Here is a 15,351-nt window from a genome sequence, read left to right on the forward strand (position 1 = left end):
TAAGTGCCTAGAAGACCCGAGGCAGGAATGTCACTGATGCTTTACTTCCTGCTGTGGGAAGGTAGGCCCAGGAGGGGCCCAGGCTGGCAATAACTGAAAGGCAAACTCTTTCCATCACCACTTACAATGTAGCCACCAGATCTGTTAACATCCAGGAGAGAGCGCCCTCTGAATGTAGCGTGATCCTTGTGGGCAGGAATCATGTCCACCGACTCTTACACTGTACTCTCTCAGGCACTTAGTACAGTGCTCTGCACACAGTAAGCGCTTAACAAATACCACTGATTGACTAATGGAATGTTGCCATTATCAGTCAAACAGTTAAGTGTATTTATTAAGTGCTTAGTGTGTGCAGAGCAGTGTATTAAGACTTAGGGAGAGTAGAATATAATAGACATATTTCGTGCCCACATTGAGCTTAGAGTCTGGAGGGGGGACAGACATTAATATAAATAAGTACAATTACAGATATGTACGGAAGTGCCTCGGGGGGAGGGGGTGAATAAAGGAAACAAGTCAAGGCGGCACAGAAGGGAGTGGGAGAAGTGGAAAGGAGGGCTTAGTCAGGGAAGGCCTCTCGGAGGACATGTGTCTTCAGAAGGGCTTTGACGGTGGGGAGAGTAATCGTCTGTCAGATATGAACAGGGAAGGGGTTCCAGGCCAGAGGCAGGACATGGACAAGAGGTCGGCAGAGAGGTAGGCGAGATCAGAGGTAGGGCAGTGAATTGTAATGGTGGGAGTGGCAGCATTCATTTGTAAGCGCCTTGGGGGTAGGGATCCGGTCTCCCAACACTCTTGCATTGTACTCCCTCAAGCACTTAGTATAGTGCTCTGCACACAGGAAGTGTTCAATAAATACCATTGATGGATTGACTGATCACTGAGCACCCTGAATAACAAAGTGACATGCCCTGCCCACAAGAAGTTTACACGGGGAGGACAAACATAAAAGTGCATACAACTGGAGTGTTCAAAATTAGAAAATTAAGCAGACATATAGACACAAGTGCTAGGGGAGGTGAATTAGCTGAAGGGATGATATGGCTCAAGGTGCTGGGAATTTAATCAGGGAAAACCTGTGGGAGGAGGTGGGATTTTAGAAAGGATTTGGTGGGGTCGGGGGGGCCGTTTGCTGCGTCTGATGTGGAGAGGGGGGAAAACGGTGTGACCGAGGCAGGAGAGTTGGGCACGAGAGAGGGAGTTGAGAATGAGGTACAGCTGGAAGATTGACTTGGGAGGAATCAAGGCAGTGGATGAAGAAAGCAGATAGGTAAAAATGGTGGAGACTCTTGAAGCTGGCCATGAAAGGAGACACAGGAAGCCCGGGGAGGGTTTTGAGGAGATGAGGGATGTGGACTGAGTGATGTTACGGGAAGATGGCCCATTCAGCAGCATGAAGAATGGTTCTGAGGGGGAAGAGGCGAAGAGGGTGATGTGAGAGCCTAACAGCGGTTAAGCCTAACTCCTACAGAGAGGTAGCAGTCTGGGTGGAGAGGAAGATGCCACTGCAGAAGATGTGCAAGAAATAAATGTCAGGATTTGGAGGGAGATTGAATGTGATAGTTGAAGGAGAGTGATGAGTCAAGGATGACCCCGAGGTTGTGGGATTTTAAGACAGGAAGGATGGTGGCGTTGTTGACCGAGATGGGAAAGTTAAGGGGAAGAGCGGGGTTTAGGGAGAAAGGTGAGGAGTTCTGTTTTAGACCTGGTGTGTTGTGAACTGGGAAAGGAGCTTCCTGCCTTGGCGATCCCAATCTGATGATTCCCACAACTTCCAGGGCCAGTGCAGGGCCCAAACCCTTTGAAAGCTCTCCTCTGCGCGGCTCGGATGTCTCATTCGTTGTCTACCCCGGCAGCCATCACTCCAGCATCTGCGAGCCACATCCGGGGCACAAGGTCCTGATTGTATAACTCCACCCGGCTTTGCCGCACTCCCCTCCGCCCTGCAGACCAGGTGCCCGGTTCCAGCTGTGAGAGAGGCCACGGCAGAGGCCCAGAGAAGGTCTGCGGGAGACGCACAATGAGATTCCACAATGTGTGCAAACCTGTCAGTTCCTCGTCCCCCGGGGATGAGGGGGGAGGCCGGTCCTGAGGGAGGGGGAGATGGCGGTGTCAAAGGGAGATGTTGTTTTACAAAGAATCCAAGAAAGATGGAGGTTTCGAAGGACTCACGATCGCAGGGAATTTAGCATCCTCTCCTGGATGGTTCCCTTTCCCTCCCCTCCTCCCCCCAATATCCTCTCTCTCTCCGTGGTCCCGAAGTCATTCCCTCTCTACCTTCCCTGTGACTGGGCTTCTTGCTCTATGCGAGCATCCTAGGCCGGCTCCGAGGGCTCCCTTGGGCCAACCGAGCAGCAGCTTTGGCCCATCAGAGCTGCAGAGACCCCTGGCCGAGCGGAATGCCCCATGTTAGACTGCGAGGGAGCACATCTCCTGTCCCCCTTGGCCTCCTCCTTCCCCCCTTCCTCTTCCCCAAAGACCCCCTTTCTCCGACCACAGGCCCCCCGAGGTCGAACTCCCCACCACTCTGGGCGGGCCTGGGGTGTAATATTTCCTTTACCTTCTCCCCAGGCAGGGTGGGGTCAGCTGCAGCCTCCCTCCTCCGTTCTTAACCCGTGGATTCTCCCCAGCGCTTAGTACAGTGCTCTGCACCCAGGAAGCGCTCCATAAATACGACCGAATGAAAGGACTGACTGGATAACCCCCTCCCCCCGCCACCACCACCATCTCTCTTTGTAAAGAGCGGCAGCCCCAGCAAACGATGGGTTAAGTTCCTTTCCGGCCTCCCATTCATAAAAAAAAAACAAAAAAAAAACGAGAGGGTGAGCCGCGCATGCGCCTGGAGGGCCTCCTGTTCCCACCCATTCATAGAACTGGGGACGGCGCGCGTGCGCAGAGAGGCCCCCTGCCCTCCCATTCATAAAAAAGCCATTTTCCCAGGCAGTGGTTGCAACATCGAGGCGGAGTGGGAGAAAGCTGACAGCACGGTCTAAGCGCTGCAGGTCGCCGGGATCAATGCCGTTTCATCCGGTGGGGGTTGGCAGGCGCGTCCACTGACCCGTTTGGGATTTAGGATTAAACTCCCATTGAGAATGCTCCTGGCCGGATTACTTAAAGTAAGTACCCGCTTTCGGAACCTCGAGCACCCCGAAAGTCTATTAATCCCGAAAAGCCGTTCCCCCGCCCCGAAGCGGGGAGAGCGCCGCTTTCTCCTTTGAGGTGCGAGGGTCTCTGCTAACTTTCTCCCCCTGCCTTCCCCGGGATCCACTCGGGGCGAGCTCCCTTTCCTCCCCCGAAGGCACTTGACCAGGGGCGTCCGTGGGCATTTGGGCGCGCCGTTTCCCGCGGGGGCATTTTCAGTTGGAGTCCTGAAGGGCAGCTGCCGTGTTTTCGTCTCTTCTCCCCGCCTCGAGGTCTCCCTTTTCTCTAACCCTCGGAGCCGCCTCTGCCTCGGGGGGACGTACATCTGTCAGCGACTCTTCTCCTGCGGGGGTCTGGGACCCTCCCGGGGTCTCCTCGCCCACTCTTTCGCCCCCTCGGAAGACAGCCTATCTCCCAGAACCAGGTCCTCCACCCGCAGTGGCCTACGACCTCGACGTAGATTGTGATTTTTATTTTCCCCCCCTCGACCTAAAAAGGGATTTCTGCGCCGTCCCCGCCATGACCCCTACCACTCTCCTGGGTGGGTTTTGACGACCCACCGGGGGGCCCCGAAGTCGCCTCTCCAGCCGGGCCCTCGGCTACTGGAGTGACAGATCTGGGGCTGGTTGACCTTTGCTCCTTCGTATTTTCTGCCGGGCCGCTGTTTCGCAGTTGCCTTTCCTCCTTGGCGGCGAGCGAGGGTCGGTCCTTGGCGGCCCCCGGGCCCTTCCTATTAGCCTCGGGCGTCCTGGCCCGGCCTGAGCGGAGGCTGGAAATGAAATGCGGCGGCGGTGGGGCGTTTCCATAACGCCGGGCTGCAGTCGTGGGAAGGGTGGGAGGGTGGTATTGGAGATCGGGGGTGAGTAGGGGGTGGAATTGGAGATCGGGGGTGAGTAGGGGGTGGGATTGGAGATCGGGGGTGAGTAGGGGGTGGGATTGGAGATCGGGGGTGAGTAGGGGGTGGGATTGGAGATCGGGGGTGAGTAGGGGGTGGGATTGGAGATCGGGGGTGAGTAGGGGGTGGGATTGGAGATCGGGGGTGAGTAGGGGGTGGGATTGGAGATCGGGGGTGAGTAGGGGGTGGGATTGGAGATCGGGGGTGAGTAGGGGGTGGGATTGGAGATCGGGGGTGAGTAGGGGGTGGGATTGGAGATCGGGGGTGAGTAGGGGGTGGGATTGGAGATCGGGGGTGAGTAGGGGGTGGTGTTGGAGATGGTGGTATTGGAGATGAGGGGTTGGGTGGGGGTGGCATTGGAGATGAGGGGTTGGGTGGGGGTGGCATTTGGAGATGAGGGGTTGGGTGGGGGTGGCATTTGGAGATGAGGGGTTGGGTGGGGGTGGCATTTGGAGATGAGGGGTTGGGTGGGGGTGGCATTTGGAGATGAGGGGTTGGGTGGGGGTGGCATTTGGAGATGAGGGGTTGGGTGGGGGTGGCATTTGGAGATGAGGGGTTGGGTGGGGGTGGCATTTGGAGATGAGGGGTTGGGTGGGGGTGGCATTTGGAGGTGAGGGGTTGGGTGGGGGTGGCATTTGGAGGTGAGGGGTTGGGTGGGGATGGCATTTGGAGGTGAGGGGTTGGGTGGGGGTGGCATTTGGAGGTGAGGGGTTGGGTGGGGGTGGCATTTGGAGGTGAGGGGTTGGGTGGGGGTGGCATTTGGAGGTGAGGGGTTGGGTGGGGGTGGCATTTGGAGGTGAGGGGTTGGGTGGGGGTGGCATTGTGGGGCATGGTGGGGAGGGGGCGGTATTGGAGATCAGAGGGTGGGTGAGGGGTGAGGGAGGGAAGGAGGGAAGGGGGTTTCTTGGTGGGCCAAACCTTTAAGTCATCGGAGATAGAAAATGTGAGGGACGGGGCTTGCAGAAACCCCAGAGGGACCGGGTCCGCCCGGAGAAAGCCCCTGTGGTCCCCCAACCTTGTCAACGCTTGGATGGCGTTTAGACTAGACGGAGGATTCGGTTGGGCCGCTGCCCTTTTCGCAGCAGATTTCCAGTTCTCCGGGGCCGGGTAACGGGGGGGGTGGGAGGAGGAGGTTGGGGAGCGGGGGGTGATGATCAGGGAAAAATCCTTGAGGAGATGGGACTTGTGGGCTTTGACCACCAGGTTCCCCCTCCCCTAAACCCCGCCAGCCGGATTGGGGCCGTCGCCCGCAGGGAAAGGGAGTGGGGAGAACACACGTTTCCAATCCCGCAGCCCCGGAAATACAGCCCGAATGATGGGGGAGGGGGACCGGAGACCCCCGGGGGCCGGGGGGCGGGGGGCGTCGCGTTTGTTCTTCTGCCGTCTGATCAGCAGCCCTGTTTCCGGGAGGCAGGTGGTGTCTGCAGGGACTCAGCAGGGGCCTCTGCCTCTCCCCTCCTCTCATTGCAAACATACGGGGCTTTGGGGGACCCTCCTCCCCCCAACCTCCTTTAGCATAGAGCCCTTTCGATGAGGTCCGGGGACTCCATCAGCTGTGAAACGTCGGGCCTGACAAAGCACTTCGCCTCCAGATTTCGAATAAAATGGCCCTGGCTCAGGCCCCCCTTTCCAGGTCTGCAGCTCTGGATTTCCCAACCTTTAGGGGTTCCTAACGTCTTGACCCAAAGAAAGCAAAAACCCGATAAGTCATCACAGAGTCTCAGCTTTCCAGCCCGACCCCAGGGCTTTAAATTTGTCTCTCCAGGAAAATTGGTGGCAAAGTAGATTTAAAATTGCCCAGTAAAATAGCATTTCCGTTTTGCCTGGGGAGAGTTTAATCAATTCAGAGGTGGCACTTCGGACCACAGTTTTCCCAGTCATACTGCACTGTGACCTTACATACATACAGACACATACACACAGCACTCTCTCTCTCTCTCTCTCTCTCTCTCTCTCTGACACACACACACACACACACACCCCAAAAAAAAAGCCACTGTGGCATCGTGAAGGTAAACGTCCATTTCCATCTCAAAATCTGAGATTTTCTTTATGGAGCATAGCTTCCTGCCAGAAGAACAGGGAAGAATGTTGGACAGTTGGGGCCAGGGAAACCTTTCATAGTTTAAAAAAAAAAACAAACTTCAGTTTCCAAACTTCAAAATCACTTTCAGGATTTTCAGTGCTTTCAGGGGGGAAGAAATGCTGGCCTCTTCCCCCCGTGTCACTCAATTCATTCAATCGTATTTATTGAGCACTTACTATGTGCAGACCACTATACTAAGTGCTTGGGAAGTACAATTCAGCAATAAAGAGGCACAATCTCTGCCCACACCGCGTTTATTTCAGATGGAAACAATAGGATCCACATCCTCTAAACAACCTTTACCATCTATCTCTCCACACTGCTTGGGCAGGGTCATTGTGGTGACCATTTTGGAGGCAGAGATAGGCCTTCGATTTCACCCCCCTGCCACAGATGTCTCCCAGGCTCATGTATTTGGGTTTTCTCTCTGCCCCAAGACATGTCCCTTCCATCCCCCTGCTCCCCTCCACCCCAGGCTGTTAATCATCACTCCTGCTTACAGATCTCAGTTGATTTTAGGGACCGGCCAACAGTGAAATCCACCGCCCTTGAGTGGGCCCTCCTGATCTCTCCCTGGGGACTAATTTCTTGTTTCTTAACTTACCCTATTACTTACCTTGGTGTTGATGATACCTTGGACTCAGATTCCAGTGGGCGTAGGTAGAGGTACCGGGGTTGACTCTCCAGCATGGCACTGCAGTTCCCTGCAGAGGCTGCCCACCTGCAGACGTTCCTCTTCTCCCGGGGGGACATTCCTGACTGGCTCCCTCGCTGGCGCTGGAAGTCCTTCCCTGTTTCTCGTTCATCTGAAGCTGCTCGGTCTTCCCGCAGCACCAGCGAAGAGGCCATTTCAGAGCGGAGCAGAGTAAGCCGTGTGTTGAGAGCCCATCTTCATTCTAGAGCAACACTCCTATGTGGATTTTCTTCTCTAACCAGACTTAACTGGAGATCGAGGTTGTCTCCGTGGCTCTCTACTCCCTCATCGGCTTCAATCATTGGAACTTACTGAGTACCTATTGAATAAAGAGTACATCACAAGGGGGATACATGCTCCCCGCTCTCAAGGGGCTTCTAATCTAATAAGGGAGTCAGGCACAATTATTTACAAATAGTGGAAACAGAGAACAGATGACACCAGAATACGCACCATTGAATGTCCACTGAATACATATGTCTCATTAGCCTTAATGCTTCAGGAATGCCTTTCTGGCATTTAGGGGCTTTTCCTCATACACTGGCTTCCTGCTGAGGAGACTGGGGAGAATGAGTCCTGCAAAATCGATCAATTGTATTTACGGAGCTCTTACTGTGTGCAGAGCACTCTACCAAACAAGCTGAATGTTTGCCACTGAAAAAGCCCAGAAGAAGGAACCCAGCACCAGGGGAGAGGTCTCCTCTTCCACCTCTGTCCATGAGTGCTGTGTGACATTGGGCAGAGTCTTTAGTCTCTCTGGCCTCCAGGAACCTGTCAGCGATGAGCCAAGAGTCCCAATAGCAGTGTCTTTCCCAGCGAAGAGAGGTTAGAATTCAACCCTGAGGGCCCTGGAAGAGTCAGTCTCACTCCCTGAGAATGAAGTCCTTCAAGTGTGTACGGAGATCCTTTGCCCCCAGGGTGGAAGCCCCCACTTCTGCTACTGCAGCAAACCCGCTGAGCCTGGCGAAAACCAAGGGGTGGGAAGTCCCTGACTGAGGGCAGTACAGGAGTGAAGGAAACCAGTTACCAGCCCTGCCAGCTGAAGCAGTGAAGAGAGGTCCCCATCCTGCCAGCATGGAGAGGAAGTTATTTTTCCATCGAGCTTCTGTTTCTCTGGAGGAAGCAGGACCGTCTCCCTCAGCTATGTCCCAGTGATTTTTGTCAAGGTGATTTAGATCTTAACATCATCACTCTTCACCTGGGATGGGGTGGAGGGAGCTGAAATAGGAGGTGACTTTTTTCTTTTCCACCTGCAGGAGAGGGTCATATCTATTGGAATTTAGACTCAGGGAGTCAGCAGTTGATATAGGCCTGAAGGAAAGGGGGTTTTGGGCCCTCCCCCAGCCATCCAAGGGAGTTGATACTGCTAGCCCTTTCTCTAACCTCTGCCCTCCCTTCTTCCCACTCCACTAGCTGCTGGCCAGTACCCTTGGGAGAGGGAGAGGTCCGGGAAAATTGGATTGTCGTCCTCCCCACCTCACCAGTTCTCATCATCAATCCTGGTCTGGTCTCCCCTCACCTCCCCAGGAGCAAGCTGAACCTCCAACTGAAGAAAGCTGCTCCTGGTCTTCCCTTCCCCATTGTCCTCAGGAAAGCGCCATGGTCGCCAGGCCGGGCAGCCAGCCAATTCCACTGGATCTTCTGGCGGGACCCAGCTCTTAAGCAGGCTCGCTACACTTCTCAGAACTGCCAAGCCTACATTGGCCAAATTGGGAGAGAAGGGATCTGGGTGTCCCTCTGTTTTAGGAGCCATGGGTCTGGGGGGAAAGGCCCTTCGGTGAATAGACCATCCCAAGGCTGACTTGTTCCCCAAAACCTTCTGTGAAATGAGAGGAAGGAGAGACTGACCCTTACAGGAACCCTCCTGAGTTTCTTTGGCTGCAGCTTTTCCATAGCCTGGTTTTCAGAATCTCTGGTTTGAAAGGGGAAAGGAAAGAAAACTCAGCCTGCTCTAATAGAAAAATCTCCATGTTTTCCAGCTGAGGAGAATCTGGGTTCTTCCTGTAGGATAGTGTGGGGAGCCTGAGGGTCCAAGCCAGGCCCCTCTCAGACCAAGTTTTTTTTCCTGGTGATTTCTCCCTTCCTCCTCCCCAGTTTCCCCTTTTACTTGCTGAGGGGGACAGGGTTAACAGATTGATTAGGGTTAACCCCTTAAGGGCCCGGGCAGCCCTAAAGACAGAAAGATCCAGAGTCTGAACCTGAAATGTTGAGTAAGGTGAAAGGGAAAATCTTGGTGGGAGGAAATGTCTGAGCCTACATCCGAATCCTCCATGCCCACCCCCCACCCAACCCTTGTCCCCTTCACCTAGACCAAGGTCTTACTGTGATTGTCCCCAAGTTCTTTGAGGGTCCCTTTTAGGAGCTGATGTCAGGGGCTTCAGTCTGTAAAGCTTATGAGGGATGGACTTTGCCCCTCCCCCGTAGTTATTGATTGTGTCCGGATGGCCGCGACCACTTTTTCATTGCAAACTGGGGACTGTTTCCTTGGAAATGGGTTTGGCTGAATGCCTTAGGCAGCGTCCTGGACTCATTTCCTTTCGGCCTAAAACTTGACAGCGTGTATTCTCCAGCTCCACGTAATGTTGGCTTTCAGGCTATCTGTCCAGGATCTATCAAATTGGCAAACAGCTCTTTCTTTAAACAGTCCAAATGAGGCAAAGCCCTCTCTCCCGTATTTATATTACAAATCTCTTCCTTCCTTGCAGAGGAAACAGAATGCGCATATAACATTGCACTTAGGTTCCTCTGGTGGAGATCATTTTTTTTTTTCCCCAAGCAACCCAACTTCCCTCTGCTTATAAGTTTTCTCGTCTGTGATGGCGTGTTTGACAGGAGCTCGGGGCGGGGGGGGGGGGGGAGGAGGGGGGATGGGGGACCCCAAGCTGTTCCTTAAGCAGAGTAGGATGGGAACTTCCTATGCCCAGATGAGACTAGAGAGAGGATCAAGGAAACTCAGAGCCCAGGGTCTCTTAGCTTGAGGACTGATGGCCGGGGACTGAGATGGTCTCAACCCCTCCATCCCACCCTCAGTGTCAGCAGTATTGTTTGACCCCCTGCCCTACCCTCTCTGGGAGTTCCAGGCCAGTTGTGCCCCGGAGGACGATCACCTTCAACTATTTTTAAAGGCCTCGGACTGGCCAAGGCCTGCAAGGGTGATTAAGAGATGCGGTTGCATGGGAAGTAGCAGTTTCAAAAGTACTTAAAATTATGGTTTGGGGAAAAAGCTATCTACTACTTCCGAACAGAAGTACCTTACACTAGTAATCTCAGGGGGAGGTGGGGGGGTGGCTTGTACCGGATGGGGGGGGGAGGGGGGGCGGACTGGGGGTGCTGGGCGATGAGGACACAGAGCACTTTTGGGGGCGGTGAAGGCACTCATGGCTTCTTCAGAGGTGTTGATTGAGCTGTGCCTGCTTTTTCTCTGGTGACTCGGTCTTCAAATAGTTTCTGCCTCATAGTTCCGGAACTCTCTGTTCAGAGGAGTGTGGCCTACTGGGAAGAGCATGGGCCTGACGGTCAGGAGACCTGGGCTTCTGCCACCTACCTGCTGTGTGATCTGGGCAAATCATTTAAATTTTCTGTGCCTCACTTTCCTCATCTGTAAGATCAATCTAAATTACTACTAATTGCAGTATTTGTAAGCGCTTACTATGTGCCAGGCGAATAATTGAGTGTTTACTGCGTGCAGAGGACTGTACTAAGACTTTGGGAGAGTACAATATAATTAATAATGTTGGTGTTTGTTAAGCACTTACTATGTGCAGAGCACTGTTCTAAGCGCTGGGGTAAATACAGGGTAATCAGGCTGTCCCACGTGATGCTCACAGTCTTAATCCCCATTTTACAGATGAGGGAACTGAGGCACAGAGAAGTTAAGTGACTTGCCCACAGTCACACAGCTGACAAGTGGCAGAGCCGGGAGTCGAACTCATGACCTCTGACTCCGAAGCCCAGGCTCTTTTCCACTGAGCCACGCTGCTTCCCGTTGTGTTGGTAGACACATTCCCTGCCCACAACGAGCTTACACGGTCTAGAGGGGGAAACAGACATTAATATAAATAAATTACGGATGTGCACATAAATGTATGGGTCTAAAGGAGAGGTGAATAAAGGGTACAAATACAACTGTGAAACGGGGACTAAATGCCTGTTCTCCCTCCTTAGACTCCCGTAGGACAGCAGCTGGGTTTTAACTGATTGTATCTCCCTCAGCACTTAGCAGAGTGTTTGGCACCGAGGAAGCACTTAGTCATCACAATTGTTCTGAGTAGCCAGAGTTTTCTCTGGCCAGGCCCCAGTGGGAGAATTCCCCAGCTGGTTTGGGCTTGAGGACCCCCTGACCAAGGAAGGCATCTGCAGGATTGGCTACTAGCCTAGTCCTCCAGATGACAGTGCACCTACCTTGGGTTGCACTGTGAGGCTCTGGATTGCCCCGCTTCCGCTAGGACTCCTGAAAGAAGAGTCAACTTTTGGTATGGCCTAGTGCAAGCAGCCACCCAAGTGAACCCTGGTTGGCACAAAGATCAGAGATCACAAACCCCCTCCCCCGGCCCCCCGCACACACCCTCCCCCATTCCCCAAGCCTGGCTGACCGACTGCTTCCCCTGAGCTCACAGGGCCAAAAGAGGTCACTTGACCATCTGAAGGTGCTGAGCTCTGCAGGAAGTCTGGGTTAATGGGGCATCTGGTTAAAAGGAGAGAAGCAGCCCGGCATGTGGGACTGGGAATGAGAGGACCTGGGTTCTAATTCCGGCTCTGCCACTTGTCTGCTGCATGGCCTTGGGTGAGTCACTTAACTTCTCAGTTACCTCACCTGAACAATGGGGATTAGGACCGTGAGCCCCGTGTGAGACGTGGGCTGTGTGTCCAACCTGATTATCTTGTGTCTACCCCTGGCACATAGCAAGTCTTAACAGATGTCATTTTAAAAAAAAGGTGGCAAGGGAACATCCACTCTAGAGTTTAAAAAAAAATAAATTCTTTCCTCCCCTAAGAGAAAACCCAATTTATTTCGAAGTACAAAGTCTTGGACTCTCTGGGTGAACACAAGTCCACCTCTTTGATGAAGAATCAAACTCGGGACCCCCAGAGAGAAAAGTTAGCACTCTTGCTGAGAACTCTGACAAGTGCAAGAAAATACTTTGGGGAGCTGCCCCTGTTCAGTCACTCGTGCTCTACCCTTCTCCCCAGGGGAGTCTGTTCACCACCCTTCAAAAAGAAGAGAGGAAAGCTTGAATTCTTTGGCCCTGCTGAGAATCAGAAAAGCTGATCTCTAGCTGACTTTTAATTTCTGGTCCTCTGATGAGGAAGAAGTGGTGGGCAGCTCACCACATGTTTTAACAAAAATACTTGGGGTATTAAGCGCTCACTATTCCCATTTTACAGGTGAGGAAACTGAGGCATGGGGAAATTAAGGGACTTACCCAAAGCTGTCGAGCAGTGGGATTCTGGGTAAATGGGAAGTGGGGAAGGATCCACCTTTCAAGCTGAGCTTCCCCCACTTCCTCCTCCCCAACCCTTTGGCTTTGGGTATCTCCCTGACTCCGAGTGAGGGTCTGGCCTGCTCCCAGGGGGCTGGTCTGGGGTACCAGATAAAGAGCTGCAGGTCTAGTTTCACTCTCCCCTAAACTTCTTCCTGTTCAAATGATGGGCAGTTGTAAAGACACACAATTAATCTCATGGGTAAGAAACCTCTGGGTAGAAGCATCTAAGCAAATTCGTTGTTGGGAAGGTATTTCCCTATATCTATCAGTCCCGTCTCCCCCCGCCCGCTCCACTCCTCCTTTCCCACTGTGCTTTATTTTGGTCCCTGACCCTTGATTTCCTGCTGGATTCCAAACGTTTTCCCCTCGGACGTCTCTGAATTTTTGTTGCCTTGTCTTTTTAAATTGATATGTAACGCAAAGGTCAGCGGGCGAGGAACTGGCACTTGGGCCAGCAAACAAAACAATGTGCACGTTCTAAATTTGAACCGAGCGGTTTCCGCTCTTTGATTTAAGTTTAGTTGCTTCCTGGGGTTCTGTGTCATGCGTGCAGTCGGATCTCTGGACTGGCTCCAGCTGAAAATTGCCCTCTCTGGGTGAAATTAGAAACTGAAGCCATGGCTGCTGAGCTATTATTGTAAATAGCATTTAGGCTAAATATTATCCTACTCGGTTTGCGCGGGGCAGTCAGTTGGAAACCACCCCTCTCTCTCCCCCAGAGATTTGGTGTTCTCGGGGGGGATGGCTGCCGAAGGCTCTTTTTTTTTGGTTGGGGTAGAGAAAGGGGCATATGCCTACCAATTCTGTTATATAGTTCTGTTGCACTCTCCCAACTGCTTAGTACAGTGCTTTGCACACAAAGTGCTCAATTAATACCAATGATTGATTTTTTTTTAATGCTATCTGTTAAGCCCTTACTACGTGCTAGGCCTTTTACTAAACTTTAGGGAGGATACCTGGTTAGAGAGAGTCCATTTCTCAAGTGGGGTTCACAATCTTAATCCGCATTTTAGAGATGAGGTAAGAGGCACAGTGAGGTTAAGGGATTTTCCCAAGGTTAAAACCCAGGTCCTCTGACTCCCAGCCCCATGCTCTTTCCACTAGACCACGCTGCGCTTCCTCCTGCATATCTGGATTGGGGGAGACTGTCAGGGGAGGCAGGGTTGCAGTGGAGATACTAATGGGAGGTCTGTGTCTCTGTGTCTCTCTTTGTCTCCATCCATCTCTCTCTGCCTCTGCCTCTCTCTACCCCTCTCTCTGTGTCTGCGTGTGTGTGTCTGTCTCTCTCAGGACCCTTGAGACACCAGGTTTCACCGTGGCAGCAGACCCCGCGGCCCCATGGAGCCCCGAATCCCACCCAGCCTCCCCATCGCCCCGAGCTCCATCATGGTCCAGCCGCTGCTGGACAGCCGCGTGCCGTACGGCCGGCTCCAGCACCCGCTCACCATCCTGCCCATCGACCAGATGAAGACGACCCACGTGGAGAACGACTACATCGACAACCCCGGCCTGGCCCAGCTGGCCAGCCCCAAGCCGGCGCGGGGGGGTGGGCCCGAGCCCGCGGCAGCGGCCCCTCCGGCCCAGCGCTGCGACCACGACGTCACCCACCCGTGGATCTCCTTCAGCGGCCGGCCCAGCTCCATCAGCAGCAGCAGCAGCACGTCCTCGGACCAGCGGCTGCTGGACCACATGGCGCCGCCACCGGTGGCCGACCAGGGGTCCCCGAGGCCCGTGCGCATCCAGCCCAAGGCCGTCCAGTGCAAGCCCCTGGACCTGAAGGGCCCCTTGCCCCAGGAGCTGGACAAGCACTTCCTGCTCTGTGAGGCCTGCGGCAAATGCAAGTGCAAAGAATGCGCCTTGCCGCGCGCGCTGCCCTCCTGCTGGATCTGCAACCAGGGCTGCCTCTGCTCCGCCCAGAGCCTGGTCAACTACAGCACCTGCATGTGCCTGGTGAAAGGCGTCTTCTACCACTGCACCAACGAGGACGACGAGGGCTCCTGTGCTGACCACCCTTGCTCCTGCTCCCACTCGAACTGCTGCGCCCGCTGGGCCTTCATGGGCGCCCTGTCCCTCGTGCTGCCCTGCCTGCTCTGCTACCTGCCGGCCACTGGCTGCGTCAAGCTGGCCCAGCGCGGCTACGACCACCTGAGTCGGCCCGGCTGCCGCTGCAAACACACGAACAGCGTCATCTGCAGGGCGGCCGGGACGGACGGCCAGGCCAACAGACCCGAGAAGCCTTTCTGATCTCCTCTGCCCACCCCTTCCGTGGGCATCCCCGTCCCACCCGCCGCTCCCCCCTCCCCCACCCCCACCCCTGGAGAGGACTGGGGTGGGAGACTGTGGTCACCTCCCCGGATTGGGGAAGAAGTTGTGGGTGGGGATTCAAGGCCGACCGCCCCACCCTCCCACCCCCTTCCCACCCCAGCCACACAACGAAGCACTTTGGGTTATTCAGGGTTTTGGAATTTGGGATCTTTTTAACACATGCGGCGGTTGGGGGGGGGCAGGGGAGGGGGCAGGGGAGGGGTGGGATTGACCTTTCCCCAGGATTTTTCAGAAGGAATGGGGGTGTATGGGGGAAAGCTATTCCCATGTTCAAACACCAGGAAACTGCAGCTACTTGGAAATCTTTGGCAGCCTCCCTCACCCCTACCAGCCCAGCCTCGCCTGAACCCCACTGGGAACCCACAGCGTTCTGCCTGAGGCTTTTGGACACCTACATTTTTCCTCTGCCCCCTCAACCTTCGGTTTGTCCCCACCACCTCGGGGAAGGTTCAGAGCTAAATCTGGCCTCTTTCCTCTGACCCGACAACGACACAGGCGGGTTAAGTACAAGACAGGCTGGTTAAGTACAAGGAAGTCTGCCGTTTTCAGCCCCCTCCCGGAACTTAATTCGAAAGCAGTTCCCAAACCCACGCTTACCTACAGCCCCACCGGTGCGTCTGGTGATGCCACAAGATGCCGTCCTGCCGGAGTCCAAGTCTGCTGCCTCAGGCCTCTGCCGTTTCGAAGTCTAAATTCCGTCCCGAGTTTCCTCCAGCTCATTTTGGTC

General features: G+C 54.3%; 1 protein-coding gene across 1 annotated transcript; it reads left to right on the plus strand.

Moving 5' to 3' along the window:
- Positions 1-2,942: 2,942 nt before the first annotated feature.
- SPRY4 (sprouty RTK signaling antagonist 4) lies at positions 2,943-14,593 on the plus strand. Its single transcript, XM_029049993.2, has 2 exons — positions 2,943-3,116; positions 13,590-14,593. Exon 2 carries the CDS (start codon positions 13,638-13,640, stop codon positions 14,541-14,543), a length of 906 nt encoding a protein of 301 aa, XP_028905826.1. The 5' UTR covers positions 2,943-3,116; positions 13,590-13,637; the 3' UTR covers positions 14,544-14,593.
- The last annotated feature ends 758 nt before the right edge of the window (positions 14,594-15,351 follow it).

This window comes from Ornithorhynchus anatinus, chromosome X1 (genome assembly GCF_004115215.2).
Source record: "Ornithorhynchus anatinus isolate Pmale09 chromosome X1, mOrnAna1.pri.v4, whole genome shotgun sequence".
In the NCBI taxonomy this organism is placed as follows: domain Eukaryota; kingdom Metazoa; phylum Chordata; class Mammalia; order Monotremata; family Ornithorhynchidae; genus Ornithorhynchus; species Ornithorhynchus anatinus.

Bases quoted from the DNA above. Each gene is read 5' to 3' on its own strand.
- SPRY4 (XM_029049993.2), top strand. From the start codon at position 13,638: ATGGAGCCCCGAATCCCACCCAGCCTCCCCATCGCCCCGAGCTCCATC.